At 40.9% G+C, this 27,686-nt stretch overlaps 1 protein-coding gene and 1 non-coding gene across 2 annotated transcripts in view; one reads left to right on the top strand and one right to left on the bottom strand.

Moving 5' to 3' along the window:
• The first annotated feature begins 1,080 nt into the window (after positions 1-1,080).
• LOC144053212 (CLIP-associating protein 1-B-like) overlaps positions 1,081-27,686 on the top strand; it is a 28,412-nt gene continuing 1,806 nt past the window's right edge. Inside the window, exons 1-38 of the mRNA XM_077567384.1 lie at positions 1,081-1,305; positions 1,941-2,359; positions 4,880-4,958; positions 5,046-5,149; positions 5,236-5,327; positions 5,623-5,698; positions 6,320-6,417; positions 6,503-6,573; positions 9,110-9,241; positions 10,343-10,419; positions 10,499-10,591; positions 11,297-11,442; positions 11,552-11,687; positions 11,766-11,836; positions 12,008-12,067; positions 13,380-13,457; positions 13,537-13,704; positions 13,789-13,835; positions 15,448-15,645; positions 15,774-15,800; positions 16,119-16,214; positions 16,280-16,459; positions 18,196-18,293; positions 18,391-18,414; positions 18,700-18,932; positions 20,231-20,294; positions 20,426-20,428; positions 20,530-20,693; positions 20,776-20,998; positions 22,896-23,039; positions 23,120-23,226; positions 24,282-24,429; positions 24,509-24,692; positions 24,977-25,030; positions 25,093-25,301; positions 26,613-26,741; positions 26,811-27,017; positions 27,097-27,213. Of these exons, the coding sequence (XP_077423510.1) occupies positions 2,147-2,359; positions 4,880-4,958; positions 5,046-5,149; positions 5,236-5,327; positions 5,623-5,698; positions 6,320-6,417; positions 6,503-6,573; positions 9,110-9,241; positions 10,343-10,419; positions 10,499-10,591; positions 11,297-11,442; positions 11,552-11,687; positions 11,766-11,836; positions 12,008-12,067; positions 13,380-13,457; positions 13,537-13,704; positions 13,789-13,835; positions 15,448-15,645; positions 15,774-15,800; positions 16,119-16,214; positions 16,280-16,459; positions 18,196-18,293; positions 18,391-18,414; positions 18,700-18,932; positions 20,231-20,294; positions 20,426-20,428; positions 20,530-20,693; positions 20,776-20,998; positions 22,896-23,039; positions 23,120-23,226; positions 24,282-24,429; positions 24,509-24,692; positions 24,977-25,030; positions 25,093-25,301; positions 26,613-26,741; positions 26,811-27,017; positions 27,097-27,213 (4,350 nt within the window). The 5' untranslated portion in view covers positions 1,081-1,305; positions 1,941-2,146. The remainder of the gene's footprint in view (positions 1,306-1,940; positions 2,360-4,879; positions 4,959-5,045; positions 5,150-5,235; positions 5,328-5,622; positions 5,699-6,319; positions 6,418-6,502; positions 6,574-9,109; positions 9,242-10,342; positions 10,420-10,498; positions 10,592-11,296; positions 11,443-11,551; positions 11,688-11,765; positions 11,837-12,007; positions 12,068-13,379; positions 13,458-13,536; positions 13,705-13,788; positions 13,836-15,447; positions 15,646-15,773; positions 15,801-16,118; positions 16,215-16,279; positions 16,460-18,195; positions 18,294-18,390; positions 18,415-18,699; positions 18,933-20,230; positions 20,295-20,425; positions 20,429-20,529; positions 20,694-20,775; positions 20,999-22,895; positions 23,040-23,119; positions 23,227-24,281; positions 24,430-24,508; positions 24,693-24,976; positions 25,031-25,092; positions 25,302-26,612; positions 26,742-26,810; positions 27,018-27,096; positions 27,214-27,686) is intronic.
• LOC144042013 (U4atac minor spliceosomal RNA) lies at positions 3,776-3,903 on the bottom strand. The gene has a single exon (XR_013290502.1). It is a non-coding gene; the product is annotated as a U4atac minor spliceosomal RNA (small nuclear RNA).

Below are 27,686 nucleotides of genomic sequence, written 5' to 3' on the forward strand. Positions count from 1 at the left end.
GACATTTACAGCAGGAGACGGCACGGTTTTGTGATGAACACAGCAATAATGTCCTGGTAGTCCAGAGAATCGGTCAATTCTTTTTTGAAAGAAAGCAGGGACAAAGAGTTCAGTCTATCAGTCAACATTGTGGCACTGTTGCGTGTTTTGATCCTTTTGACAGCTGAAGATAGTCTTTCTACGTGTTGTCATAGGTGAGGTGAGGAGCGCGCATGCAGGAGACTTGATATTGGTGAATACATCCCCGGGGCGTGCGTCGAGCACTTCCTCGTTGGCTTTTGGCTTCTTTTTGAGCTGCTGCACAAACACCGTGTGCTATGCGTCCCCCACGGAGATGGAAAAGTGGTCAGAGACGGATTGGATCTACGCGCTTTGTCCTCAGCGCGTGACAGGCAGCAGCGGCTATCATGGAAAAAAATTCTTTAACTTTACGCCTTGAATTGAAATCTATTAATAATAGATGCAGTCACCAGGTTTGACAGATCACAGTGTATGTGCTATTATAATCTATTTACATTTCTCCTCCCACTTTGCCAAATAGTGTGTAAATGCCGCATCTTGCATATTCATTGAGGCAAACGTACTACCTGGATTAGGGCTATTTTATAATAATCATAATAATAATAATAATACATTTCATTTAAAAACAGCACCTTTCAGAACACCCAAGGTCACTTTACAAAGCATAAAAACACAGCAAAAGTTGAGCTAAAACAATAAAAATGAAGCTATTGGAAAAGCTGTTTTAAATAAGTGGATTTTGCACATTTGAAAAACGCAGTCCTTAGTGCACACTATAAGTAAATTGGGTTGTACATTTATCTGTGTGTTTTTACTGTGCTATGAGGTCCAAATGCTCCTGGTCCGGCCCATCTGTCAAAATTTCAAACCCATTGTGGCCCGCAAGTCAAAAAGTTTGCCCACCCCTGCTCTACTTGATGTTTTGAAAATTTGAATGTGGAAGGAAGCCGTTGGGCCCGAAAGCGCGTCTGACGTCACGATGAAAGGTCCTATCAAAAAACGGCCCACGTTGCTGACCCAATCTTGCCACGAGGGGTCGCCATTCTGCAGCATTCCCAGCTGCTTTCCCTACGGCACACGATGCGGACCAAACTTTTTTTGACTGACAAATGGCTATTGTTCTGTGTTTGAAAACCTTTAATTATGAAATAACAATAGCCTAGAAGACATGCGAAGAGTTCGATTGTTCCTTGGGTGTCAATTACAAGATGTGTCAGGCTGCGATTTGAATGAACGGAAGCTGCATCCCGAATCACCGTCACCACTTCTGACTTTGTCCATCCGGTGAGTAAGTGAATTTGTAGTGTCGCTGTATTAATGTTTAATTCATGTGCACGCCACATCGCATAGTTACGCGACGTGACGGCTCACGCGCGGACTCCTCGAAAATGTAACTAAAGCTAACGCTAGCTTGCGCCCACTTTCGCCCCAAGGCTGCTTATGGTGCTTAGCTGTTGTGCTAGCGGGGGGGAAGCTAGCAGCTAAACAAACTATCTGTTAGATTAGCGGCGGAGCAAGTACTTTAATTACTAAGTTAACCCCGACGAAAATTTCTAAGTTAACACCGACAATAATTACTAAATTAACCCCGACAAAAAATACTAAATAAACCCCGACGATAATTACTAAGTTAACCCCGTGAATTGGAAGCAGTCAAACAAGTCATCGTGCCAACTTTATTTGTATCGTGTACAGTATTCATATACACAAAACAATGCGGTAGTCCTTTACATAGGCAAAAAACACATTCAATTTAAACATTTAGAGAAACCAAAAGGTATAAAACCAGGAGAAACACAAAGAGAAACCTTTAATTGACACATTTGAAAACACAATTGACAACAATGTATTGTGAAAAAACAGATCTCAGGTGTTCATGATATTTTTTTAAATGTATTTTATTTTCTGTGCTCAAACAGGAGCCACACAGGAGAACAAATTGGACCGCCAAGTGGGGGATTATGGCACTCACAGGGACTCAGCCAGCAACGCCAGCTGCCTCCTTAAAACCGTAACTGGCTTAAAAACACGACCAAGAGACTCTTCAACTATCAGGACTTTGTTGGACTGAACGTGCGAAGAAGATCTTGCTGGAAGTTGGCGTGTGCTCATCGGTTCCCCTCCAATGGCTGACGAGGAGGAGGAAGTGATGGCCACGGAGTATTTGCTGGAGCAGGTTATGCAGAAGGACCTGACCAGGAGGCTGCAGGCGGGTCAGGAAATGGTGGAGCTTATCCTGCAAGAGGACAAATGTCCGGAGCTTGACCAGGACCAGGGGATCCAGGATAGGATGGTGGAGGCGCTGGCCAGCTCCTGGGTCAACTCCAGTCACTTCAAGGTCAGTTTTACACACTTGGTGTCATTTGAATGTAACTTCTTGATCACGCATACATTCAGATTCTTTATTATGTTATGTTTCCCAAACATTATACAACAAAATAAATTCAATTTGTATTGCAGTACTCTATACTGAAAATTGTAGAAATGGTGAAGCTCTTCCCATGGCCGTCTCAGGCCCTAGACCTCAACCCCATTGAAAACCTGTGGAATGAGCTAAAGAGGAGACGACCCAGGTCGCTGGATGATTTAGAGAGATGGTGTAAAGAAGAATTTCTTTCTGTATTCTCCCATTTTGTGAAACATTTTGGAAGAGGATTAGGTGTTGCTTTGTTGGCGAAAGGGGCTGTACAACTTATTAATATCATGGATGCTAATAATTGTGGCACACATGATATATTACTTCTCAATGCACACTGAATCAATGGACTTGAATTAAAGATTGGATTTTATTTTATTTATAAATTTGGTCCTATGTTATTTGGGGAGAAAAAATGAATTTATTTGAAACTAAAGAACACAACTTATTAATCAAGGGTGAAAATATACATCATTGGTATTGACAGCTCAAGAAAGATAAATTATTTGTACTAAATAAATAATCATTTTCAGACCAATAAAGTGACATTTATGACTGTTACAACATGTTGGTTGGGAATCACTGATCACAAGACGAGCGATGAACACACAGAGGCTCTGAATTTGGGCTAATGGCAGTGATAAATTAAGCTCGCAGCCACCAGAGCCTTGTCCCCTTTCCAGCTCTATACACACACAATTGGAAACACAGAACCATGTGAGTGTGTGCGCATGTACTGTATCAAGTTCCGATAGCTGTTAACTTCCGCCTAAGTAGAACTACACCGTGTGTGAAGTCCAACCAGGCGTGCAAGAATGATGGAAATAAGCACTCTGACACGTGTCTCCCTTTCCTTCCTGCCCTTAAATCAATTCAAATGTTGTGAGTAGCTTCTTTTTTTTTTTAAGGTCACTACAGGCAAGCCAAGTTTGTTTCTAACATTATATATATATATATACAAAATGCCAATTATTGTAAACCCCAGGATAAAAATGTGATAAATGAAAACGAATTTCACATTGCAAAATGCTGAACTGATGTTTATTATTTCTGAAAGCTGTGAACAACGTTTTCAGGCCAGATTTGAATGTAGCAACAATTTGATTTCAGCTGTTCCTAAAGTTTGTTCCACGATAGAGAAACAATACTGCTTCAATTAACCACCTGAGGTCTCGAAGTATCATTTGGAAAATCTGATGTAGCTGTACGGAAACAGTTCTTTCCTTGATATTGTAGTGCCGTTGCTCGCCTGTGGGGGGGGGGGGGGGGGGGGGGGCAGTGTTGATGTTTTATTTGAGTTAGTTTCTTTTGCATTGTCGGTCTCCGTGAGAAGGAGAAGGTTCCAAAAATTGCACCAGAACCCGAATACAGGATTCGGGAGGTGCGAATGTGTTGGTATGGTGTCAGCAGGGAGACTCTCACTATTCGTTCATTGAGTATCCCAGTCACCCCATGACGAGGATAGATGCGCGCATGCGTCCAGTGCGGTACACTAATGCAACGCGGGCAAAGAACTCACTCACGGTTTTGTCTTACTTCACACTCAACTTTTTTTTTGACTTGATATATATTTGCTTACTAAGCAGACACAAAGATACAACCGTATTCTCATGATTTAAATAAATGTAAGCGATTTGTTGTGGCTGTCATAAAACTCCAAGTTTGATAATATTACCCACAATCCTATGCAGGTTTCACCTCCTTTTCTCTTCTGCCCTCTAGTGGTAGTAAATTCGAAATATTTTATGGAATGGGTTTACTATGCCAAAAAGTACAAAACAACACATTAGACAAGATAATATACTATAAGAAAATAGTATGTAATAGTATCATATATATTATTGTATATAAAAGTATATAAGATAATAAAATATTTGAAATAACTATTTATACAAATAGTGATTTTCCCTTGTAGACGAATGAAGTACCTACCTGTCCATCTGAAAATAACCAAAATGGACAAAATTGCAAAATGTCAATCTATACAGGCCTAAAGAAGCATGTAAGCAGTTTTGCTTGTTGTTCAACAATTACGATATAATAATATAGCTATAATTTGTTTTTTGTTTATAAAAAAACTGCTGCATCTATACCACTACTACTACTGTTTAATAATAATATTAACAACAATAATATTAATAATATTATTAATAATAATGATGATGATGATAAAAATCATAATTATGATAAAAGTAATTGATAATATGTCACCATCATTATCATGAGCAACACACAGTATTGTAGTGGCTTGCATGATCTCCTTGTGCTCACGTTGGTTCTTTTTCTTTCTCCCGAATCCCAACACAATCCTGTTAAATTAATTGAGGACCCTAAATTGTCCATAGGTGTGTAGTAGTTTTTTTTGTTTACACTTGCGATTGACTGGCAAGTGGCAACCAGTCTAAGATGTATTTTGTTTTTGTGGTATTTTGTGTTTTTTAGGTGGTATTGTTGGGGATGGACCTTCTATCTGCGCTAGTCAACAGACTGCAGGAAAAATTCAGGACACAGGTTGGAACAGGTGAGCTTATTGACATTGAAGACTCAAGCTTTTTAAACATTTTAGGAGTCAAAACACAAATCATGTGCATGATTTCTCTTTTCTAAGTTCTTCCTAGCTTAATAGATCGTCTGGGAGATGCCAAGGATCAAGTGCGTGACCAGGACCAAGCACTTCTACTTAAGATCATGGACCAGGCCGCCAACCCACAGGTGAGAAAAAACATCTGCATGCACGTAGTACAATGTTAATTGTGATTTTATTGCAACTCAAATTTGTTTTATTGCTGCCGTATCAGTATGTTTGGGAGCGCATGATGGGAGGCTTCAAACATAAGAACAACCGGACCCGAGAAGGACTCTGCCTTTGTCTTGTCGCCACCTTAAATATGTAAGCTCACATCATGGTGTGCCACTTGAAAGAAGTCGTTTGTGAACTAACGAGGACATTTTCTTTGTCTCAGTCATTTCTAATTAATTCATTTAAAGACTATGGCAATTTGAATTGTCAATACCAAATTCAATGGAGTTGGAAAGATTTAAAAATTAAAAAATCGAAAAGCGTTCTTGTATTTTGTAACTTTTTTATTTCTTGGCTGCATGATTCATCATGTTTTTTTTAGTTTTTAAAAATATGTTCTATGTTTTTCATGTCTCATGTAAGAAATGTGTACAATTGTTTTCAGGTTTGGATCACAGAGCCTGACACTCAGCAAAATAGTTCCTCATATTTGTAACCTGCTCGGAGATCCCACAAGTCAGGTACAACATGTGTTCCCGCTGAAAACATTACATCTGTGATTACCCTCTGCTTAGTTATTTTAATGCAGATTATCATTATTATTACTATTTAAACCTACGGAGGACCAAAACTTCCAAAATTAAAAATAAATAAATGAATAAAAGTGAATGAATGAAAATAAAAATACAATTCAAAAATGTAATACAAAAAAATAAATGGAACTAAAAAGAGCCATAAATAAATAAACAAATAAAAGTAAAAATAAAAAAAGACATACACTTACATTTATTTTAAATTTTCTATATATTTTTTATTTTTTATTTATTTATTTTTTGAATCTTGTTTTTTATTTTTTTATTTATGTATATATATTGTTGTTTTTATATCCATTTATTTTTATTTTTTGAATTACATTTTTTAGATGTTTTTATTTTTCACTTTTATTAATTAATTAATTATTTTTTTTTATAATTTTGGCAGTTTTGGTGCTCCAAATACTGTAATGCATAATTTTGGATCTGCATGCCTTTTTTGCCTTTTCTGTGCAACAGGGGACGTTTATTGCAGATTAGCAGAAGCTTCCTGTTGTTATCATCAACAAGGACTGTAACATAATATTGTGACTATGTCAAATTTTCTAGGTGCGTGATGGAGCCATGAGCTGCCTGGTGGAAATCTACCGCCACGTCGGTGAGCGAGTGAGGATTGATCTTGGAAAAAAGGGCTTACCTCAGTCACGGTGTGTTTGGATAACATCAAACATCAACAATTCTCGCAGTGAATTCACGCCGTGGCCCATTAACATGCAGATCACCTTTTTCCAGGTTGAATGTCATCTTCAGCAAATTTGATGAGGTCCAAAGGTCTGGGAACATGGTCCTGTCACCTGTGTCAGGTAGGATTAAATAACCAGCTTACATCGCTCGCACTGTGCTCTGCTAAAAACAAGTGGTCAATTTGAAGTCATGTTTTACAATGTTCCTAGCTTCTGGCACTCTAATGCTTTAAGTGACTAGCTGGTATCATGTCACCATTATAAGAGGCATCTCAGTCATTTTAAATGCACATCGAGGTAGTTTGAGGAAGACGCAATAATCGGTTGTAGTGGTGTTTTTTTATCCTCGGCGATGATGTAAAATGGGCATGTAGCAGTTGGATTGGAAATGGAGCAGAACATCATCGTCTTTTGCTTTTGTCATTCCTTAATTATTTCAGTTTAGATATACACATTGTTCTGAGTCACTTGTTTTGTTTTGGGCAGTACATAATCAGCAATACATAATCAGCATATCAACACGGCGTACATATATTCAAATCACTACAAAAATGCGCAGCGAGCGACGAGTGTGGTGGGCCAAGTAGTGAGGGGCTGGGGAATCCCACTCACAATCGGAGTTGTGAAAAGAAGCGGTGTTGTTGATATTTGACTTTTTAATTTGATTTCACTTGAAGCAAAGTGGATGTATGGTGATTGTAAAAAATGGTAACTGGACTGATGGCTTTTTCCTACACCGTATGGCGCTCAAAGCGCTTTACAATGCTTCACATTCAACCATGAAGATGATTGATTTTGTAACCCGTGACGTGATGAAATCATTAAATGACGTCACCATAAATTGATGACATTGAGGAGCGGCGGCCATCTCGTTTCTCCAAAGAGTTGTCCCTCCTCACGACTCGCTCTTCTGGTGTTCTCATGACACCCGATGGGATCTCAGGGAGCCGCTAACATATAAATAGAGGAATTGCGGACAGAGGAGGTTGCAAATAAAGCGATGGGGATTTAGCCTGTCTGACGCACTATTTGGCTCCTTTCGGCTTGTTTTGTGGTGGAGGTTCAACAAGAAAGAGTGAGTGGCTTGTTGCTGCTTGCTAGCTTGTACTAGCGAGTAGCAATTAAGAAGTTTATAAATAATAATGGTAATAGAGAAGTTTTGGGAGGAAGGGAATAAAGTACCGAATGTGTGTATGATGGGAGTCAAACATGAATAGATTTTTTTGAATACATATATAGGGAGAGAGTCAGTGCTGGATATCAACAGGTTGGCAACAATATGTGAGAATATGAGAAGGAACTGTAGGAAGTGAACACTTCCTAGTGTTATGTAAGGTTGTGTACTGAATACGGTCGTGTTAGTGCATAGGCTGATGAGATTTAAAAAAAAAAAAAAGGTGTCATGTTTGCTGTGAGGAACAGAAATAAAGCATTCAATGTGGAGAAAAAAATGCATATTTTCCAGCCAAGATACATAAACAAACTAGTAGTAGTAAGCTCAATAATAGTTGTTGGTGAACAGTTTGTGAGTGTGCAAATGCACCTGTGACAGCGCCCCTTGCTGGCTGCATGTGTAAAATTTAGGGCGTTGGCATTTATCCTCTTTCAGGAGAGAAAGACTTTGTAACACTTTTGGGATTTGACTTTCTTTGTTAGCACAAAAGCATTTTTGCAGTGTGTGACGATAGCTGCTTGATGGCTTGCTCCGCTGACACACTCACGCCGTTTTCCTCCTCCTTCCCGGAGGCGCGCACACACAATGGCTGTGCCTCATTCGGCTCCACCCACAAGTGATTCAAGCATTCATGCACCTCCCATTGTCTCCACCCACACTTCCTGCTCTCTCCATCGTGATGCTGGTGCTGTGCGTGTTTGCTGAAGTCAGCAAGAGGACAACGTGTTGTCTCTGTCAGGAGCATCGGGATTTCTCTTGACTTAAATATGAGAGGAAGGGAGGCAAGCAGGTGGACTGCAATTCCCTGCCAGAGATGAGAGGAGCGCAGAGAACTGCCGGACCACCTGACTGCCGGCATGCTGAGGAAACTGGTCTGCCGGCGGATCTGTTCCTGTGAGCTCTTCCTCTTCATTCAGGGAGGGAGTGAACAGATGATCAATGATGGGCTGATTGATGATAAAGGGTGAACACAGGATATGATGAAACCGCACAGCCTGATTCCGATAGATGAAGTGCTGTGACCGATTTTTCTTTAGCATTATATTCTGTATTGTGCGCTCTCAGGGGAGGATCCTCCCTACCCTTGTGCTCTCATCGATACTGCAGGAAGCCATGAAGTCACAGAATTTGTGTTTGTGTGTGAACTTTGAATAATGTTGTGACGTTGGTCACATGCCATGCTGAAAATCACACGGAGACATCTACAAGCAACTTGCAAATTTCTTGTCTTCTTTGCTGACCTTTGTTAGCCATGGTCTTTCCTCCAAATGCGTTTATGTCATCAACAGTGACACTAGATTGAGTGTCGTGATGCTGGCGTGCTGCGTTGAGGAATGTGCTTGCCGTCTGGCGTGTGCCCATTTGAATTTGAAATGCCGATATGGCGGCGTGTCTGCCCACGCCGCGTTGTTGAGAGTCTCCCGCTTAACTGATCCCCTTTTGTTTCCCCACGTGACTTTTCACCTTTTTCTCCTGCCACAGATAAAAACTCTGAAGATGATGATTCAGTGGATGGTGGCTGCTCGTCATCCTCGTCCAAAGCAGAATTGTTGGTTGGGAGGAAGACTGTTGCGGGTTCATTCCGACGCCCCGCCCTCAGTGGCAAGTCAGCAGGTCAGAGCCCTCTTCTTCCATCAAGTCAGTCGCTGAGGCAAAAATCTATGAGGTCATCGTGCCAACCAAGGCTCGAAATAAGCGGTTTTGAATTGCAGTTTGTGAGTCAAAATGCACTTTTTTGGCCTCATTAAAATAAATAGATTAGCAATACTGGGGATCAAAGATTTTTCAAGGTATTTAAGAGTCATGAATTACCTTACAGAGTACGTCAGCCAGAAAGAGTGGCCGATATGGTTAAAGTATATTAATACAGAATATTATCTTGAATATTTATGAATAATGTTATTTGTGTGTTTTCACAATAGAGACCTGAGTTTTGATTTGATTGAGATCTGCATGTTCTCAAATATATTACAGTAGATCTTACCCTATTTATTTATTTATTATCACAACTTAGCTTTGCTAATGGTCCATCAACCCATTCAGGATGCAATACTTAGTTAAAAAAAAAAAATATATATATATATATATATATTTACCAGTATGTTTGAAATTGCCTCACTGAAAATGTTTCTAGACAAGAAAATACAGTACAAATTGTTCATTTGTTATATTGTTGTATTTTTATTGCTCTATGGAGGAATTTGCCCAACAATATCTTTACAATAATAAGACATGGCTTCAACCCGTCAGCCCTTCTTTCAAATGGTAATGTTACAAATGATGTGATCAATATAACCTGTTGTAATAATGAATAAAAAAAATAATATTTGACCATTTATGACTTAATCGTCTTCTAATTAGCAGATTTAACACCTGCAAGCCTTTGGCCGATAGTTTTCAGTCTGGATCCGAGTTTAGAATTCCCGCCCTCTGTTTGCGGATGTGTATTCATATGCGCTTTGTGTGCGTGAAAAAGGGAGTGTGCAGTTTCATTTTTTGGCTATATGGGCTGCAGTGTTTTGAAATTAAATTTTCTGCATTTGAACAGTTTTAATAAAATCCTTGCTTCAGGTCCCTGGGATAAACCTGCAAAAAGTGCTCCTCAGAATTAGAAAGTTGCTCTACAAATGAAGTCATTGATTAGCAAAATGGCTCCTCAAAGATTTTTTTTTTAATTTCGAGCCTTGATGTCAACTGTCATTTTGTTGTCCACAGGGCGAGATGGGCCCACTGCTGGCGCGGTGGATGAGGGTGACTTTATGCAGGCTTTCGAGGATGTCCCAACTATGCAGGTTCATACGTTTGATTCGAGACTCACTGTGTTTGTCTGTCACATGGTCAGCTGACTACACGTTCTTATTGCTCCATCAGATCTACTCCAACAGGGAGGTGGAGGAGGCCATGGCCAAAATTCGAGATGTGCTCTCGGACGACAAGCGTGACTGGGAGCTCCGAGTTGCAGCGGTAAGATGTCATCTCTGGAGTTGATACAGGGATGTGATTTTTCCGCTAATTCGCGGAATTCCGCTTTTTTCATCTCCCCCCCCAAAAAAAAAAAATTTTTTTTTTTGTTTTTTTTTTGTAGTTCATTGTGTATGCACATGACTCCGACAGATAACATCTTCTGCTATAACAAAGACATTTGTGGTATGCTCTAATATGAGTTACTTTTCATTTGGTCATGATACAATTATTTGTTCATGAAATTTGAACTCTTCAACATTATTTATGTGTTAACTTAGTAATCACATTAGTTAGATATGATGATATTCTCAGTGATAGTTTTTAAAAGCAAAGACAGTCCAATGTTTTTGAATGTGACTGATTTTGAGTTGACTAAATGTTAAAAATAAAAACTAAACTAAAAAATGTTGCCATTTTATATGGGATAGCTCAATATACATTGAAAATTTATGCTGTTGTTTTGTCTATTTCTTTGTCATGTGAGTGCATTGAAAGTACTTAAAAACACGGAAAACCCATGAGCTCCGGGCCCGTGTCCCCCCACCAGGGCACTGCCCTGGACCTAGCTGGGTGCCAGCGGCCCCCAGACCCCCGGCTAAATTTTCAGATAATTTCACTTTGGTCAAATCACATCCCTGTTGATATCACTGACCGTTCTCTTTTCGGTGCTTCATTGCCTTGTGCTTGCCTATGTTGCCATTTCAGTTGAAGAAGGTGCGCTCGCTGCTGTTGGCCGGAGCAGCAGACTTTGACGGCTTCCCGCAGCAGCTGCGGCTCCTGGAGTCGGCATTCAGACTGTCAGCCAAAGACCTGCGTTCTCAGGTGGTTCGGGAAGCTTGTATCACTCTGGGGTAAGACCGTCCTCCTCTCAAGTCTTTGTGTTGGTCACGTACTTAACAAAAAAAGTTCAGTCAAGTCAAAGTTGTTTGTATTGTTGTTGACTGTCTCTGTCATCTGCAGACATCTGTCGTCAGTGCTCGGCACCCGCTTTGATCATGCCGCCGAGGCTATCATGCCCACGCTCCTGAACCTGGTCCCCAATAGTGCCAAAATCATAGCCACCTCCGGTTTGGCCGCCATCCGTCTCATCCTAAGAGTACGTCACAGCTTCCTGCACATTTCATCATTTTCTCGAAATGAGTGCGCTAATGTATAGTTTGTGTGTGTTTTGCAGCACACACACTACCCTCGTCTCATCCCTATCATCACCAGCAACTGCATCTCCAAGTCTGTGGCTGTCAGAAGGTTAGCAATACAAATGATTTGAAAACCTGACTTTTTGTTTTTGTTTTAGGGACCTCTTAAAGTCACGAAGGCTGGCTATGTCAGTCTAGAAGTTTTATTTTCAAATGATAGAATAGAATCAATCAGACATAAAAGCGGTTGTGGTTAAATTTTGGTTGCTCTGACCTACAGACGATGCTACGATTTCTTGGACCTGCAACTGAAGGAGTGGCACACCAACTCTCTGGAGAGGTCGGGAAACATGAAAAAAAAATGCAGAAAAAATGCATGAAGCTTGATCAGTTGCAGCAATATAAAGCTGCAACAATTAATTAATTAACAATTAATCAATCAATTATCAAATTAATTGATTACTATTTTGATAATGTATGTTTAGAGTCCTGTATCTTAAAATTGTCAAAATCTCAAGAGCAGTGATAATTTCGTCATATTTTTAATCACAATTTTTTTTTCTAAACGAAAATGAAACAAAAACTAAAATGTAAGCCATTCATTGAGACGATAACTAAAATTGACGGACAATTTTGTCAATGACTAAAATGAAAACGAAAACACACAGACGAAAATTCACAAAATCCAATCAGAAGAAGGAATGAAACGCGGGTGGGAGAAAAGAACCACTCAGAAACTGTTCACTGCACCTTATTTAATGTTCAAATATGTTTTCATTCATTGTGCAGCTTTACGATTAATCCCAGGCAATTATGCACTTTTTTTTTTTATTAAGACGGCATATTATTGTCAGTTCAACATGTTTCATTGAAACAAAGTTTAAAAAAGACAACGTTGTGTGAAATGTCCTGTGTGTTAAACTTAGTCACAAATAGGTGTGTTATAATATTCTGTATAAAACAATTTAGTCAACTAAAATTGTCTTTATTTTTGTCAAATAAAATTGGATTAAAACAAAAATGCAATCAAATGACTAAATTATGACAAAATCTTTTATTAATTTTAGTCAAAAGACTATAACTACTAAATCAAGGTTTTTTTTTGGGGGGGGGGGTCAAAATTAACACTGCACAATAGTAACTATTGTGATTTTATAGTCCTAAATGAAAGCATTATTGTTGTCTTAGTTTTTAAATCATATTGTGACATTTACGACACATCCACTTGCTTACTTTATTGATTAATTACAAAAAATAATTGCAGATTTTTCATTTATTAATATAAACATTAGTTGCAGCCCTACTGTAATATATCGGCTTTGGAACTAGCAGTAGGAGTGACAATTCTACTGAGTGAAAGTGGTGCCGTTGGCTGGGGATTATTCTATCAAGGTAACCTGACACGAACTTGGCAGGCTACATGGTGATGATGATGATGATGATGATGATGATGGTGGTGGGGAAGGGGGAAGGGCTGCCTGTGCAAAAGACACATTGTGTTTCTGCATGGCTGCTGCCATCACTGTCGCTTGGGGGAAACATGAGCTAAACCTTGATACCAGGGGAGCTCTCGAGTTGTTATCAAGTCTGTGTGTGTGTGTGTCTGTGTGTGAGATATTCACACAGTTATGTCTTCATGTGTGCCCTGGCAGGCATGTCGCTGTTTTAATGGAAACTATAAAGAAAGGCATTCATGATGCAGATGCTGAGGTGCGGTCTGTGGCCAGGAAGTAAGTATGGAGAACCGCTTGTTGTCTTCAACAATGTTGAATGGGAGTCCCAATATGATGATGGATGGTGTCCATGCAGGTGTTACTGGAACTTCCACAGCCACTTCAGTCGGGAGGCGGAGCAGCTGTTCCAGTGCTTGGAGTCGTCCTATCAAAAAGCTCTTCAGGCTCACCTGCGAAGTGGTGATACTTTGATGTCCCTTCCGCCATCTGATCATTCCTCGTCCTCCTCCCAAGAGAGCCTGAAGTGAGACGCTTGGAAGTGAAATTCAACTCTTCCATTTTGTGCCTTTTCAAAATTGCCGTTTTCCTTTTTCGTTGCTGTTTATAGCCGAAATTTGTCTACAAGAAACACCACTGGAAGAAGCGTGACCAGATGTAAGAACACATGCATTTGTTGTTTTACTAAATGTTTAGTTCTCATGGCTGGCTATAGTGTTTAAAGGGAAAGTCATCCCAAATAATTTTTGGGGACAATACTATGTCCTATGCAGCCTTACGAGTCTAAATACTGTATTTTGGTTAATATTGCGTTAGTGGAATATGAGTTAAGCAGCAAAATCCAGCCGTTTTTATCCATCTCAGGGGACATCAATGTTGCTCAGGTGTCAGGTAACAACCAATCACAGCACAGCTTCAGAAAACAGGTGAGCTCTGAGCAACAGTGATGTCATCGTCAGTCGGCGAAATGGCCGGCCCCTGAGATTGATCAAAACAGATGGATTTTGCTTCATAGCTCATATTCCCAAAAATTTATATTAATCAGAATGTCATGTTAAGACGAGAGAGGTCACATATAACCTATTGTCAAGAAATGTTTAAGGTTGACTTCGACTTAAAGCGATGGAGCGTTGCAAAAGTCCTTAAGTTGCATTTTCATGTTGTGTTGCACATCGCACGCGCACACAGAACACACACACACACACACACACACACACGCACACACAAAGAGAGATGTCAGAGTGAAAGGGTTACACACACATGCTGCACATCTTCATCTTTGGGGGCAGCCTTATGTTAGCCCTCTTAGTGTCAACTGTATTTCCTGTGTATCAACTTGTTGTTGATTTTAGTTATACATATTAATGAAAGAAACAAGTTTGGAGAAAGTAATTTGTTGATAAATTGTAAAAAAATAAAAAAAATAAAAAAAAAGTCACTAAGGTTTAGTTTGGTAGCCAAAACTTGCTTTTGAACAGATTGTAATCCAGGTATCCACCCTTACATTTTTTTGTAATAGTAAAGGAATTTTTCACATTAAAAAATCTATTTTATAAATCCATCAAAATAGCTAATGGCCGTTTTTTGTTAGCTGCTGTTAGCAAACTTTTTATTTTGGCATTACAGTTAATGTTAATGCTTCACGTTTGTTTTTGTAGTACGGTACTGGCATAGATTAAATTCAGCATCTCTTTACTGACATTTTGTTTACAAATCCTCCTTTAAACACAATCTAATATGATGATATCAATCTCACGTCAGTTGCAGAAATGTTTTAACCTAAATGGATAGTTCCAAAATAAATACAATCGTGTCTGAAACCCACTCATAAATGGTTGTTAAAACATGACCCCTAGTGGCTGGATTGCGCCATCAATTTCAAACTCAAAATGCATTACGGCAGTTTTCCCAAACCTTTATTGAGCCATTGCACCCGCTTTACATAAGAAAAAAACTCTATCTATTAAACAAATCAGTACTGAAGTAATGATGATTTTGTCTCAATTTACTCACATATTGTGAAATCCGGGCCCGCTTACAGAACACAAAGCTGCAATGCGATACAGGAAGCCATGATTTATTCATTTGTATGAATGACTGCAGGTGGACGGACAAGCTTTTTTGTACCTTATACCATCTAATGGAAGAACATCTTATTGTTCTGCCTGACATTATATGTCTCTGGCATAGAAAGATGAACTAAGATTTCGGGCAAAAAAAACATTATTTTAATTAATTAGTCATTTTTTTTCTGATAACCTTTCCTTAGCCAAAGCAACCCAAGCCTCAAAACCCCCAACTGGTACCTCCTCCCCCGGCACCCTACAGCGTTCTTGCAGCGACGTGGACGTCAATGCGGCAACCAGCGCTCGCACCCGGATGCCCACTGTGACCTCCGCAGTGCAAACTTCCACTTCACCTTTTAGCTCCGCCTCAGCTCTGCCTCCTGGATCTTATGCTTCACTTGGTGAGTGGCACCACGTGTTTATGATCTAATCAGGTGACACAATTAAATCCCAACTGCGCTTCCAAGTCACCCTGCCAAGTCCTGACCTTTAACCCCTTGTGTCTCTCCTGGGCTCTCTTGCCGGTCAGACGGCTTGTGGTGTGTTAAAGCAGATGGTAAGCTATGTGCGTCTGCAGGGTGATGCTTGTCCATCTGTCTCCCTCGCAGTGTCTTTTTCCCCGCATCAGTCCAGTGAAGGTGTCAGTTGTCACCCGTGCGTGCTGCATACACACACTTCAAGATGGGGATTTTTAATATTGTTTTTGCATGGGAACGATGTTTATATTCATTCTGGGGCCAACATATGCTGTATATTGCACGATGGACCTCCAGTCTGTACAATGTTTGTCCTCCAGGTGGGAAATGATGTAGTGTGACAAGAAAGAAATATTCTTATCCAGATCTCTGTATTTTTTTGTCTTCTGGTTTTCTAGGTCGCGTCCGAACACAGAGGACGAGCACAGGAAAGCGTCCATCACTGCCTGACAGTCGGGGTCGCAATAAAGGGAAGGTGGCCTCACAGTCTCAACGTAAGGAAGATTGAATAAGACATCCACGCTGTTGACTGGTTAGTGAATGTGAATTTGTGTTTCAGCCGGCAGCAGGTCCGGTTCCCCAGGCCGATTGCTCGGCTCCCCCCACGGCAGGTTGATCAGGGTGCCTGTTGCCAGTGCTACCGCTGCCACTAACAGCAGTCTGAGCAACAGTCGGCGCCCGCGAGGCCACCGCAGCCAAGGCTGTAGCCGCGAGACCAGTCCCACCAGATCAGGCTCCGGTAAGGACTGCTGACCAAAAGACTGCCTGGAAATAATCTATTTTATCAGTCCCAAATCTGGAATCCAGTTGCATATCGTCAGCCTCTTAAAATGATCACCTAAGTCATTTTTTTGTCTAAATCATCTCCTAATGATGCATGCAAATGGTTAAATTTTTTGGTGTGTGTGAAAAATGACTTGGGCAATTATTTTAACTCATTTGCTCCCAAAAACGTACAATAACGTTCTATTTTAAATATTGCCATGGTCCAAAAAACATGTGTATGTATATATATATATATATATATATATATACACGTATGGACGTTTTATTATGCTAGAGTATACATAAGGCGTTGACGCAGCCTCTGAACTGAAAAGAACGCTTAAAGCAATGGTAGTTATTACAAAAACGGCCAGCAGGTGGCAGCAGAGTATAAGAGATCAACCAGGGCCACGTTGCAGAAAGGCTCTCTTCCTCAGTGTTTTAAACTGATTTGTGAATATTGATTAAACTTAGCTATATTCTAATGCTAATTGTTGCAAAACGGAAGCATATATACTTTCTTTTCTTGATATAAGAAGATACTCTAATCTTTCTTTTGGTAGGTTCCATGTTTTTAGTCAAGTCATCTTTAGTTATATTTTTATAGCAATAGAGCATAATATTCTGTGGGCCTTGCAAAGTCAGTCAAAATCCAGTAAAACAGCCGGGAGCGAAGGGGGGTTGCTGGGAGTGAATGAGTTAAGTTGTCGTCGATATGACTTATAAACGCACAAATCGTGAAAATTGTCAATTCCATTGTTTCTTGTTGAGGGCAATAGACATGCAGAGACTTGAAAACCTTCTCGTTGCTCCTTTCCCTCCAATTAATCCTCTCTTTCTTGTCTTGCATGACTAATGCTCCTGCATAGCTGAATGCGCTAAAAGCTGAAGCTAACAGCTAAACTCTTGCCCTGCGCTTCTGTCTGTCCGTCTGTCCGTCTGTCTGTCTGTTTCTCACCACTCCAGCACGGAGCCGAATCCCTCGACCCAGTATGAGTCAGGGCTGCAGCCGCGAAACCAGTCGCGAGAGCAGCCGTGACACCAGCCCCTCCAGGGGTCTCTCCCCCCTGGGTGAGTACGGTACCAAAACCCTCATGTTGGTGACCCGGGCCTTCAGGTTTACTGAAGTCATCAAGAAATCAAATATCAATGTTCCTTACATCTCTTCTTCTGAATGTTCTCCCTGGTTGATTTATTTCCTGCATGCTCTGGTTCTGATCTCATCTTCTGCTTCAATGTGTGCACAATGAAGCTACGATAAATTGGTCAGACTCAAAATCAAAACAAAAGCGTAAGATTATTGTCGTAAAAGGGTGGTGGTGATTTCACTTCGCTGGCAGGTGCCCGCAGAATGTCATCTCTGCCAGCCAGATGCACTTCCTGTACATCTCCTTTAATTGATTCCATCTGGCTGATACGCTTCTAACAGAATATCATTTGGTCTGCTGATGTAATAGCAACATGACCCTTGATGCCATACATGACATCGTTTGATGGTGTATTGATTTTCACTTTTTCTTATTAAAAAATGCAATGGAAAGCTTTGCTTTTATACATTTGATCAAACAGCATATTTAATTGAATGAACATGAGTCCAACGGAAAAGATGTTGAATGCTATGGAAGTCTGAAAGACTAGTTTGGGTCTGAATCGTGTGTCGGCATGCACTGCTTGCACCCGCTGACGTGCCAATTTGTCTCTCGGTGTCAGACCGTCTGTCTCACCAGGCTCGGATCTCGGCCTCCGTCAATGCCATGAGGATTCTTAACACGGGCACTGAGGTGGAGGCGGCTGTTGCTGATGCTCTGGTGAGAAGCATTTTGCAAAAAATGTGCTCAATCTTGGAATTGGAATGTTGTACAGCCTAAAATTGATATGGACCCTCTTGGACTTTGCACATTTCAGCTCTTAGGAGACTCGAGGAGTAAGGTACTGATGCTGATGTGTTGTGTGTCAGCATGAGCATGAAGCACTGTCATGTAACATTTATTATTCATAGTCATATACAGTATGTGTGACTGACTTTGTGTTTTTACATAGTTGTCATACGATGATGTATGATGATTATGTATGCGTCCCTTGCTAAACACGCCCGTCCGGTCCTAACACTTTAGCTGCCAATATGTCTCAATTAACTGCATGTTAATACGAGAGCCCTAAGATTAAGCTTTTAGCAGATGTCAGTACCAAACTCTCTGACTTTTCTTTCTCCAGCAGCGCTCAGTGCGGCGCCACTTTGAGTCACCGGGAATGTTCTCTGATGACGACGCAAACAGCGATGCCTCGAGCGCCTGTTCGGAACGCTCGTACAGCTCGCGCAATGGCGGCATGCGTCACACGGAGGATGTGGCTGAAATTCTCAACCACTGCGCCAGCTCCAACTGGTCAGAGAGAAAGGAAGGCCTGCTCGGTCTGCAGAATGTGCTGAGGAGCCACAGAATGCTCAGGTTGGTAACATCAAACCCGACCTTTCTCTTGAGCACATCTTAAATGCGAGACACTTTATGCCAGTGTTTTCCAGCCTTTAGTGTCCCAAGTCTTAATTTGTACTTTTTTTGTTTGTTTGCTTTAGAAAATTCTCCCAGCACACCATCGAATAAAATGTCCTATACAGTCTTTCCTCATTTATCGCTTGTGCTACTTTCGAAAAAATACCTGCAAAAAGTGAAATCCACAAAGTAGTCGGCATTATTATTATTTTTGTTTTACATTTATTATAAATGTTCTAAGGCTGTAAAACCCCTCACCACACACTTTTATAATAATGGTGTCAAAATTAGTGTGTTAATTTAAAGTTCCTTTAATGTCCACATCAAAATTTAGCTGCAATAAATGTAACAATAATGCATATATTTGTGGAGACTGGTGTCAAGTTGCATTTTACAATTTTAAAAATGTGCAGAATTTCACAAGTTACTTCATGTCAAAGATTAGATAGCTCTTAATATGAAAAGAAAAATGCACTGAGCTGTCACCAACGCCTTACAAATGCAATTATGCCATCTAGTGGCAGAAAAATGAGCTACTCAAAATACTACTATAGTAACACAAATCCATATCACACTCGTTTTTTTTTACAATACAATACAGTTTTTAATTTGAACTCAATTTTATTATTTATTATGAAATTACTTTATCACTGACTAAAAGATGCAGCCATAATTTTATTAGTTTAACTTTTTTCCCACTTTTGTGTTAACAAGGGTATGAAATATTGTACATTTAGAACAGATATAAAATTTGTGATCAATCGTGAGTTAACTATTGAAGTCATGCAATTAATTACGATTAAAAAAATTGAATCGCCCGACACCCCTACTTTATACACTTTTCTCGTAGAAGTTTTTACATTTTCTCACATTTCTCTCTTGTTTAAACACACTCAAACTTTCATAAAATAAAATAAAAATAGGGATACTACTGTAAAAAAAAAAAAGGATGCAAAATTGCTCTAAAAAATTGAGAAACAGCGAGGCCGCCAAAAGAGAACCGAGTTATAGCGACGGACACTGTATACTGAAATAATGATGATCTCGTCTCAATTTACTCACAAATACTCTGGACCTGTTGAGCATAACGCTATTATGCTTGTTGCCACTATACATTGCTGGTATAGATGATAAATAAATAAATTCAATATTCAATTCAATAAATAATCATTCTTGGGCCGTTAATGTGGTTAGGAGTCAGTGTTTCATATCTTGATATGATGCAACCCAAACCCGTGTGTGTGTCTGTGTCTCAGTCGTGTGGAGCTGAAGAGACTTTGCGAGATCTTCACCAGGATGTTTGCAGATCCTCACAGCAAGGTGACACCCGTTAAATGCAGCTTCCATGCTAATAGTGGTAGCATCATCTGATCATGTTTAACAGAAACACAACTAACTGTCATTTTTTTGTTGCATGGCTCCTCACTTGTGTGGATTCTAACACACACCAGAGAGTAAGTGTTTGCTCTTCTTGACCACTCACAGTTCCCGTCACGTCAATCACCGCACCCCAGATGTGAGATGTTGATCTTGTCCTGTAACGTGTTGCTCTCAGGTCTTCAGCATGTTCCTGGAGACTCTGGTGGACTTCATTGTTCTCCACCGGGAAGACCTGCTCGACTGGCTTTTCATCCTACTCACCCAGCTGCTGAAGAAAATGGGTGCTGACCTCTTGGGCTCCGTCCAGGCCAAAGTTCAAAAGGCGCTGGACGTCACCTGGTGTGTGGACAGACACTTTGGTCTGGAATGTCAGAATGTGATTAGTTGGTGCATGCGGCTGAAATGCATCTGTTGTCTGCAGTGAATCCTTCCCATACGAGCAGCAGTTCAACATCCTGATGCGCTTCATCGTGGATCAGACGCAGACGCCCAACCTGAAGGTGAAGGTGGCCATTCTGCGCTACATCGAGGCACTTGCCCGGCGGATGGACCCGGCTGACTTTGTCAACACCAGCGAGACACGTTTGGCTGTCTCACGTATCATCACGTGGACAACTGAACCCAAAAGCTCTGATGTCCGGAAGGTAGACTTTTTTTTCAGTGGCATCTTTCTCTTTTGCAACATTTTTCAGTTGTCACATCTTCATTCTCCATATTTATTTAGTTCTGGTCTGGTTCCATGCCGTTTCTTTTTGTTTTCACATCTTGATTTGTTTCCACAATCAGCATTTTTTTCATTCACCAAACTCCCAGACCCTTCATAACTGGGAGGATTTGTCAGTTCGAGCCGGCATCGTGGCCTCTCTGCCTGGAGAAGGCAACCTGGAGGAGAGGTGCAAGCAGGTAGAATCATCAACTGTAGCTGATCATGTTCATTTCTCACAATAATTAGTAAACACGTAAATATGCAACATTTAATTTCTATTCATCTCTGCCAGTGTTGACATTTTCCAAATGATCACTTCTACAACATTCCTGGAAATCACAAAGTCCCGTCACTGGTGACCTATTTAGAACAGGCCCGCGGGGGCTACTCACGTGGTCCTTGGGGGCTGCCATGTTGGTGACCCCTTGTCGAGATTGTAGAAATCATCTGTGCATATGATGGAGGAATGCAAAGTGCATGTAGGGGGTGTAGTCTCATATTAGCCCTGAAGTAAGCAACCTTACTTAAATTATCAACCTTTCTTACATAAAATCTTTTTGTTTTAGTCAGCTCAAATATATTTAAGTTTCCTATTAACTCTTTCACTGCCACTGACGTTAAAAGACGTCAAGTAAAAACCTATTGAGGGCCGCCAATGACGTTAAAAGACGTCATCCAATTTTTATTTTTATTTTTTTTTAAACGGGTGCAGGCAAGCCTTCCGCAGCTGTGGAGAAAGTTTCAAGCAGGTCTATTGAGCCTAATGACAATTTTTGGCCCCTAGAGGGCAGCGATGACTCTCTTTTGACAAGATTGGGTGGGCGTCAGTAGAAGACGTGAGGCGGGACGAAGAGTGCCCCGAGTCCAATGCATATTCATCGGAGGAGTGTGTACAGTCTGCTACTTGCTATTTATTCCCCGGGAAAAAAGGCCGTCAAGAAAGTGTAACGTCTGCACGCGAAACGGACAAAGCGAAAGTGAAACTAATCTGTTGTGCGAATCCTGGTCCCTCTCCTTGCACGCAGGAGGGCGTTATAAAAAGAAAAACTGTATTTGAAACATCCACATAATTGTAAGTAGTACCACAGTTGCACACATTTGTAAATAATTTGCGAAATTGTTTTGTCAAATTGTTACACTGTTGAATGGAAATAAACGTATTTTGCAAACTAAAAACACTTTTTCATTGATGGTGAAAGCGTTTTACAGAAGTAAAGCACTATTTAGGTGTTTGTGGCATCATTCATGGACAAAAAGAAGTGTACAATTCACTAAAGTGCATGAAATAACATCGTTTCACAAAAAGCTCTTTTTTTCCGCTTTTTGTTTCAAAACAGAGAATTTCGGTGAAAGTAACCATTTTCTATTGTTGATTACTGAAGAACGGAATAAGGTAGAAACAAACTTTTTTTTTCTGATGAAAGATGAGTCCAATCTTTCATTTGGTAGTATGTGTGTTTCCATAGTCCAAACACAACATTTTCTGTGGACCTTGAAAGATCAGTCAAAATGCTTAAATCGGCTGGCACTGGTGACAACCCGTTTCTGAAAACGTCTGGCAGTGAAAGAGTTAAGAGCAAACTTTCAATTTTGTAAATTCTTTCTCAATTCCTATTTATTACCACAAATATCTATCAATTCCCATAGAAAGTTCCCAACTTTAAAAATTCCCAGAACTGTTGCAAGCTATCTCCCAGTTCAGTTTCATCAAATATTTTTAACACCAACGTTTGACGTTTGTGTAATTATGCATCACTGAGACCCCTAAAAGTGGCATAAAACAGTGAGCACCGAGTCTTGTCAGCAAATATGCGTGCATCCGTGCTTGCGTGCAGGCAGCCCAGGTGGTGCTCATCGCCCTGTTTGAGCTCAACACACCAGAGTTCACCATGCTACTTGGCGCTTTGCCCAAAACCTTCCAAGATGGGACCACCAAGTTGCTGCACAACCACCTGAGGAGCACGAGTGGCATCAGCATGGTAACGCAAATCAGAGTGCACACGCTAACCCCACACACAAATACACCTTTGAGCTTTTTTGACATGTATGTATTGTACAGGCATCTCCCAGTAGCTCGACAGGTCGAACAACTCCGCGCCAGTCTAGCAGCCGCAGCAGCCCACTGACATCTCCCACCTCCTACTCGCATGGGGGCCTTTCTCCCAGGTACATTTTGCCAAATCTGTGTCACTCTTGGGACTTTTAGAACCTCTCCTAAAATTCTGTTTGGGACGTGGGTGTGAGCTCGACACGTGGACCAAATTGTTGGTGCCTCTCTGTTAACGGGGAAGTTAGGTCAACAATGCTCTGCTTAATTCATATTCCACAAACACATAGTATTAATTAGAATGCCATGCATAGAATATATTGTGAAGAAATTTTTTGATAGGCCATATTGTAAAGAAAATGTTTGACTTGACTTCCCCTTTAATGAAAGAAAAACCCACAGTGGTCACAGAAACTTGAATCTGACAAAAGTATTTGAATGAAAATTAACCAATGAAGACTACTTAGAGATTGCTTTTGCATTGTGGTTCAACAGAGTTATTTTTTATAAACAAGCTCATGAAACAGGCTTGGACAAAAATCACAGAAAGATTGAAAATGATTTGACCATAGGGACAAGACATGTCCAACCAAGGTGTGTCCTCTAATTGCACAGTTGTCTTCAAACCTGTAATCAGCCATTGGGCCTTTGTTTAAAGGGTGACACTGTGCTGTTTAGTGACATGGTGTGTATGACATGAAACATGGACCAGAGGAAGAGTTGTCTCAGATTAGAAAAAAACGCTCTGTGTTAAAGGGTTAAGGGTCAAGGCTCTCCAAACAGCTTGATGTTCCTGTGACTACATTTGCACGTGTGCTTCAGAAATTCAGGAGTTGTTTTTAAATAATTCTGTTGAACCACAATTCAAAAGCAATTCCTGATTTTCATTGGTTAATTTTAATTTTTTTTTATTATTATTTCTTTTGTCAGATTAAAGTTATTTCTGTTACCACTTCTTTCTTAACAGAGAGGTACCAATAATTTTGTAGCCGTGTGAAAAAGACAATACATCCGCATGTTCTTTACACAAGCTTTTGGTGCGATGGTTACGTCAAATTGTTTGCATGCTGTTTTTCAGGTCCAATGGTTGATTGTCTTAGCTGAACTCACCTGTTTTGCACTTTTTAAGAATGAACAAAAGTGGTTGTCATTCAATGAAATGTACCCTCTGCAGCATGCTCGAGTGCGACAGTGAGAACCTGAACTCGGAGGAGATCTACAGCTCCCTGCGTGGCGTCACTGAAGCGATCCAGAACTTCAGCTACCGCAGCCAAGAAGAGCCGATGGAGCCTTACAAGCGAGACGGAACACGGGACACCATGGTGAGGGTGAATGGAGCACACCGTTCATGTTGTTCGTCTGCGCTGACGGCTTTCCATACTACTAATCTGTTTCCTACAGCTTGAAGGTGGTGCTCCCTCATACTCTGACCTGAGGCTTTACGGTGATGGAGTGGAGGCCGGGCGAACAGCTCTGGACAACAAGACTTCATTGTTGAACACTCCTTCGCCACGTTCGTTCACTCTGCAGCGTTTCAGGGACTACAACCCGCACAACTATGACGTCGTGGAGCTGAGGCAAAATGGTGCGTCACACTTGAGTGTTATAAGTGAGAAACGCCGAAATGATGAGTCAGCTCGATATACTCATAAATAATACACTTACTCAGTGTTTAATGTGGACCTGTAATAGTAACAGGTGGATAGACAGATTAATTGGCCCTTCTGCTCATTTAATTGCTCTGTGTTACTGACTTAGATAAATGCACAAAGATTCAGCAATTGTTAATAAAGAAATATACATTTTTGGACCAACTGATGATCTCCTCCATCACTCCATGATTCATTCCTTTCATGTTGTCATCTGCAGGACGCCAGCAAGACTGTGCCGAAAACAAGATCCAGAACTCCAGGAATGTTCCAGGTAAACACACATTGTAAACTCATCACATGCAGAATTGAGCTGAACGGCGCCGTTTGTTGCAGGAGTGAGCGAGCACCTGGTGGGGGAGCTGCTGAAGGAGCTGTCTCAGGGCCCAGCAGGCGAGCGCGGCACCGAGGAGCGTAGCGCCGAGGAGCGCCGCACCACCCTGCTAGAGCTTCTCAAGGTGGCACGGGAAGACGCGCAGGTGGTTTGGGACGAGCACTTCAAGACCACGTTGCTGCTTCTTTTGGAGATGCTGGGAGACAAAGACGTAAGGAGCAGTGATTAGGGTTACAAATTGATGGGAATTGTTGGAAACTTTGCATGGGGATTTGTGGGGTTACAGCAGGAATTTACAAGATCAATTAATAAAGTTGTCTCTTAATAGTGAATTTAAATGTAAATGCACCCCTCACTAGTCTAAACACAACATTCTGATTAATATTTGAGTTGTTGGAATATGAATCAAGCAGCAAAATCCACCCATTTTTATCCCTGATCTGTATATATTACTGGATAGCCCATACATGCCTATGTACGCCGTTGAAGCCACAGGGCGGCCATCTTACCACTCCCATCTCGCAAGCAGACTACTATATAAACTGTACGTATACGTAGAAATTAGACATTTACAGCTCAGCTCGTAGGCTCTTAGTATAGGTCCAGGGGCTGTGTGTGTGTGTGGGGGGTCATTTGGCGGGGTGGTTACTATTTTTTTAACAAGTGGACGGTATGTGCTGCTTTGAAGACCCCCTTTTTCTTGTATTGCTCAGTTCCTTAGACCCCAATATTAGATTTGGCATTTTGTTGAATTACAGGTATAATATAACAAGTTTCCTCCTGTAAACATCATTAAGCATATAAGTAGGCATAAGGTAAGTTGTAAAATGTCTGAAGTCCTCATGTTTATGTTTAACACATTTAAAACATCATAAATCTGCTGTTTCTATTAAGTACTGTCTCAAATGTTCTCAAATTTCGATACTGTAAATGTATAGGATCGTATGCTGAGAAACATTTCTTGGGAGGAGCACTATGGCGGCCTCATGGCCTCAAAAAGTCTTGGCCTATTGGCTATCCAGTAATAAATACAGATCAGTGAAATGACATCACATTTTCTCAGGTAACGAACAATCACAGCTCACTTTTTTCTGGGCTTGCTCAGATTGGTGATTGGTCGTTACGTGAACCTTGAGCAACTGTGATGTCATTTTCAGCCAACAGCAAGTGGCAAAATGGCCGCCCCCAAAGATGGATAAAAACGGGTGAGTTTTGCTGCTTAACTCATACTTCACAATTGCAATATTGCAATAATACTGTCCTTAGACTAGTGGGGCTGCATATACAATTGTATTGTAAAGAGCTTTTTTTGTGTTGCTTTCCCCCTTTAAAGTTCTTCCAGTTAAATTTTTACAAGCTGTCGCTGGGTTGAAAATAAAAATATGTGCATTTATGCTTGAATATGATACTTTTCTATTAAATTGACCATTCGCCCTCTTTCTAAAGCTAGTCATAATGCCGAAACACGGCCACATGCACCTGAGCGTTAGTTACATAACATTTGTTTTTGGACTCTCGTCAGTACATGATCCGAGCGCTGGCCTTGAGAGTCCTGAGGGAGATCCTGAAAAACCAACCGAGCCGCTTTAAGAACTATGCCGAACTCACCATAATGAAGACACTGGAAGCTCATAAAGACTCACACAAGGAGGTGAGCAGCTTGTGCAGGCGGATACTCAGAAATGGCGCCATATTTGATTTGGACGAACATCCGTTGAAGGTGGTGCGTGCGGCAGAAGAGGCGGCATCCACACTAGCGGGCTCAATCCACCCGGAGCAGTGCATCAAGGTGCTTTGCCCCATCGTGCAGACGGCCGACTATCCAATCAACTTGGCCGCCATCAAGATGCAGACGAGGGCCATCGAACGCATCACAAAGGAGCCGCTGCATCAGCTGCTGCATGACATCATTCCGGGCTTACTGCAGGTGAAGCAGAAATTTGCATTCAGCATCAAAGTTTTCAGCCATGCCGCTTCTGTGAGTTTATTGTGTTTTGCCGGCGCAGGGCTACGACGACACAGAAAGCAGCGTGAGGAAGGCCAGCGTCTTCTGCCTCGTGGCCATCTACGCTGTGATTGGCGAGGAGCTCAAGCCCTACCTGTCTCAGCTCACTGGTAGCAAGGTACCTCCGCCAGAGATTCAAGTTTCATTTGTTTATTATATTATATATTATCCTGAATGAAAAACATACAGTAATGTCATAATTAAAGGGGAAGTCAACCCCCCCACCCAAAAAAATAAATAATAATAATAATAATTGATTTTGTTTTGTGCAGCCCCACTAGACTAAATATGGAATTCTGGTTAATATTGCGTTAGTGGAATATGAGTTAAGCAGCCGTTTTTATCCATCTCAGGGGGCGGCCATTTTGCCACTTGCTGTCGAGTGAAGATGACATCAGTGTTGCTCAGGTCTCAGGTAGCAACCAATCACAGCGCAGCTTTCAGAGATACTTGACTCATTGAGCCATTTTCATTTTGTCCAGAATAACTTCATTATTTTTCATGTAGAATTAATACCTTTAAATAACATTTTTACCACTTGCTGTCAATTGAAGATGACATCACCTGTGCGGAGGCAGTAGGCAACGACCA

This window comes from Vanacampus margaritifer, chromosome 1, assembly GCF_051991255.1.
Source record: "Vanacampus margaritifer isolate UIUO_Vmar chromosome 1, RoL_Vmar_1.0, whole genome shotgun sequence".
In the NCBI taxonomy this organism is placed as follows: Eukaryota; Metazoa; Chordata; class Actinopteri; order Syngnathiformes; family Syngnathidae; genus Vanacampus; species Vanacampus margaritifer.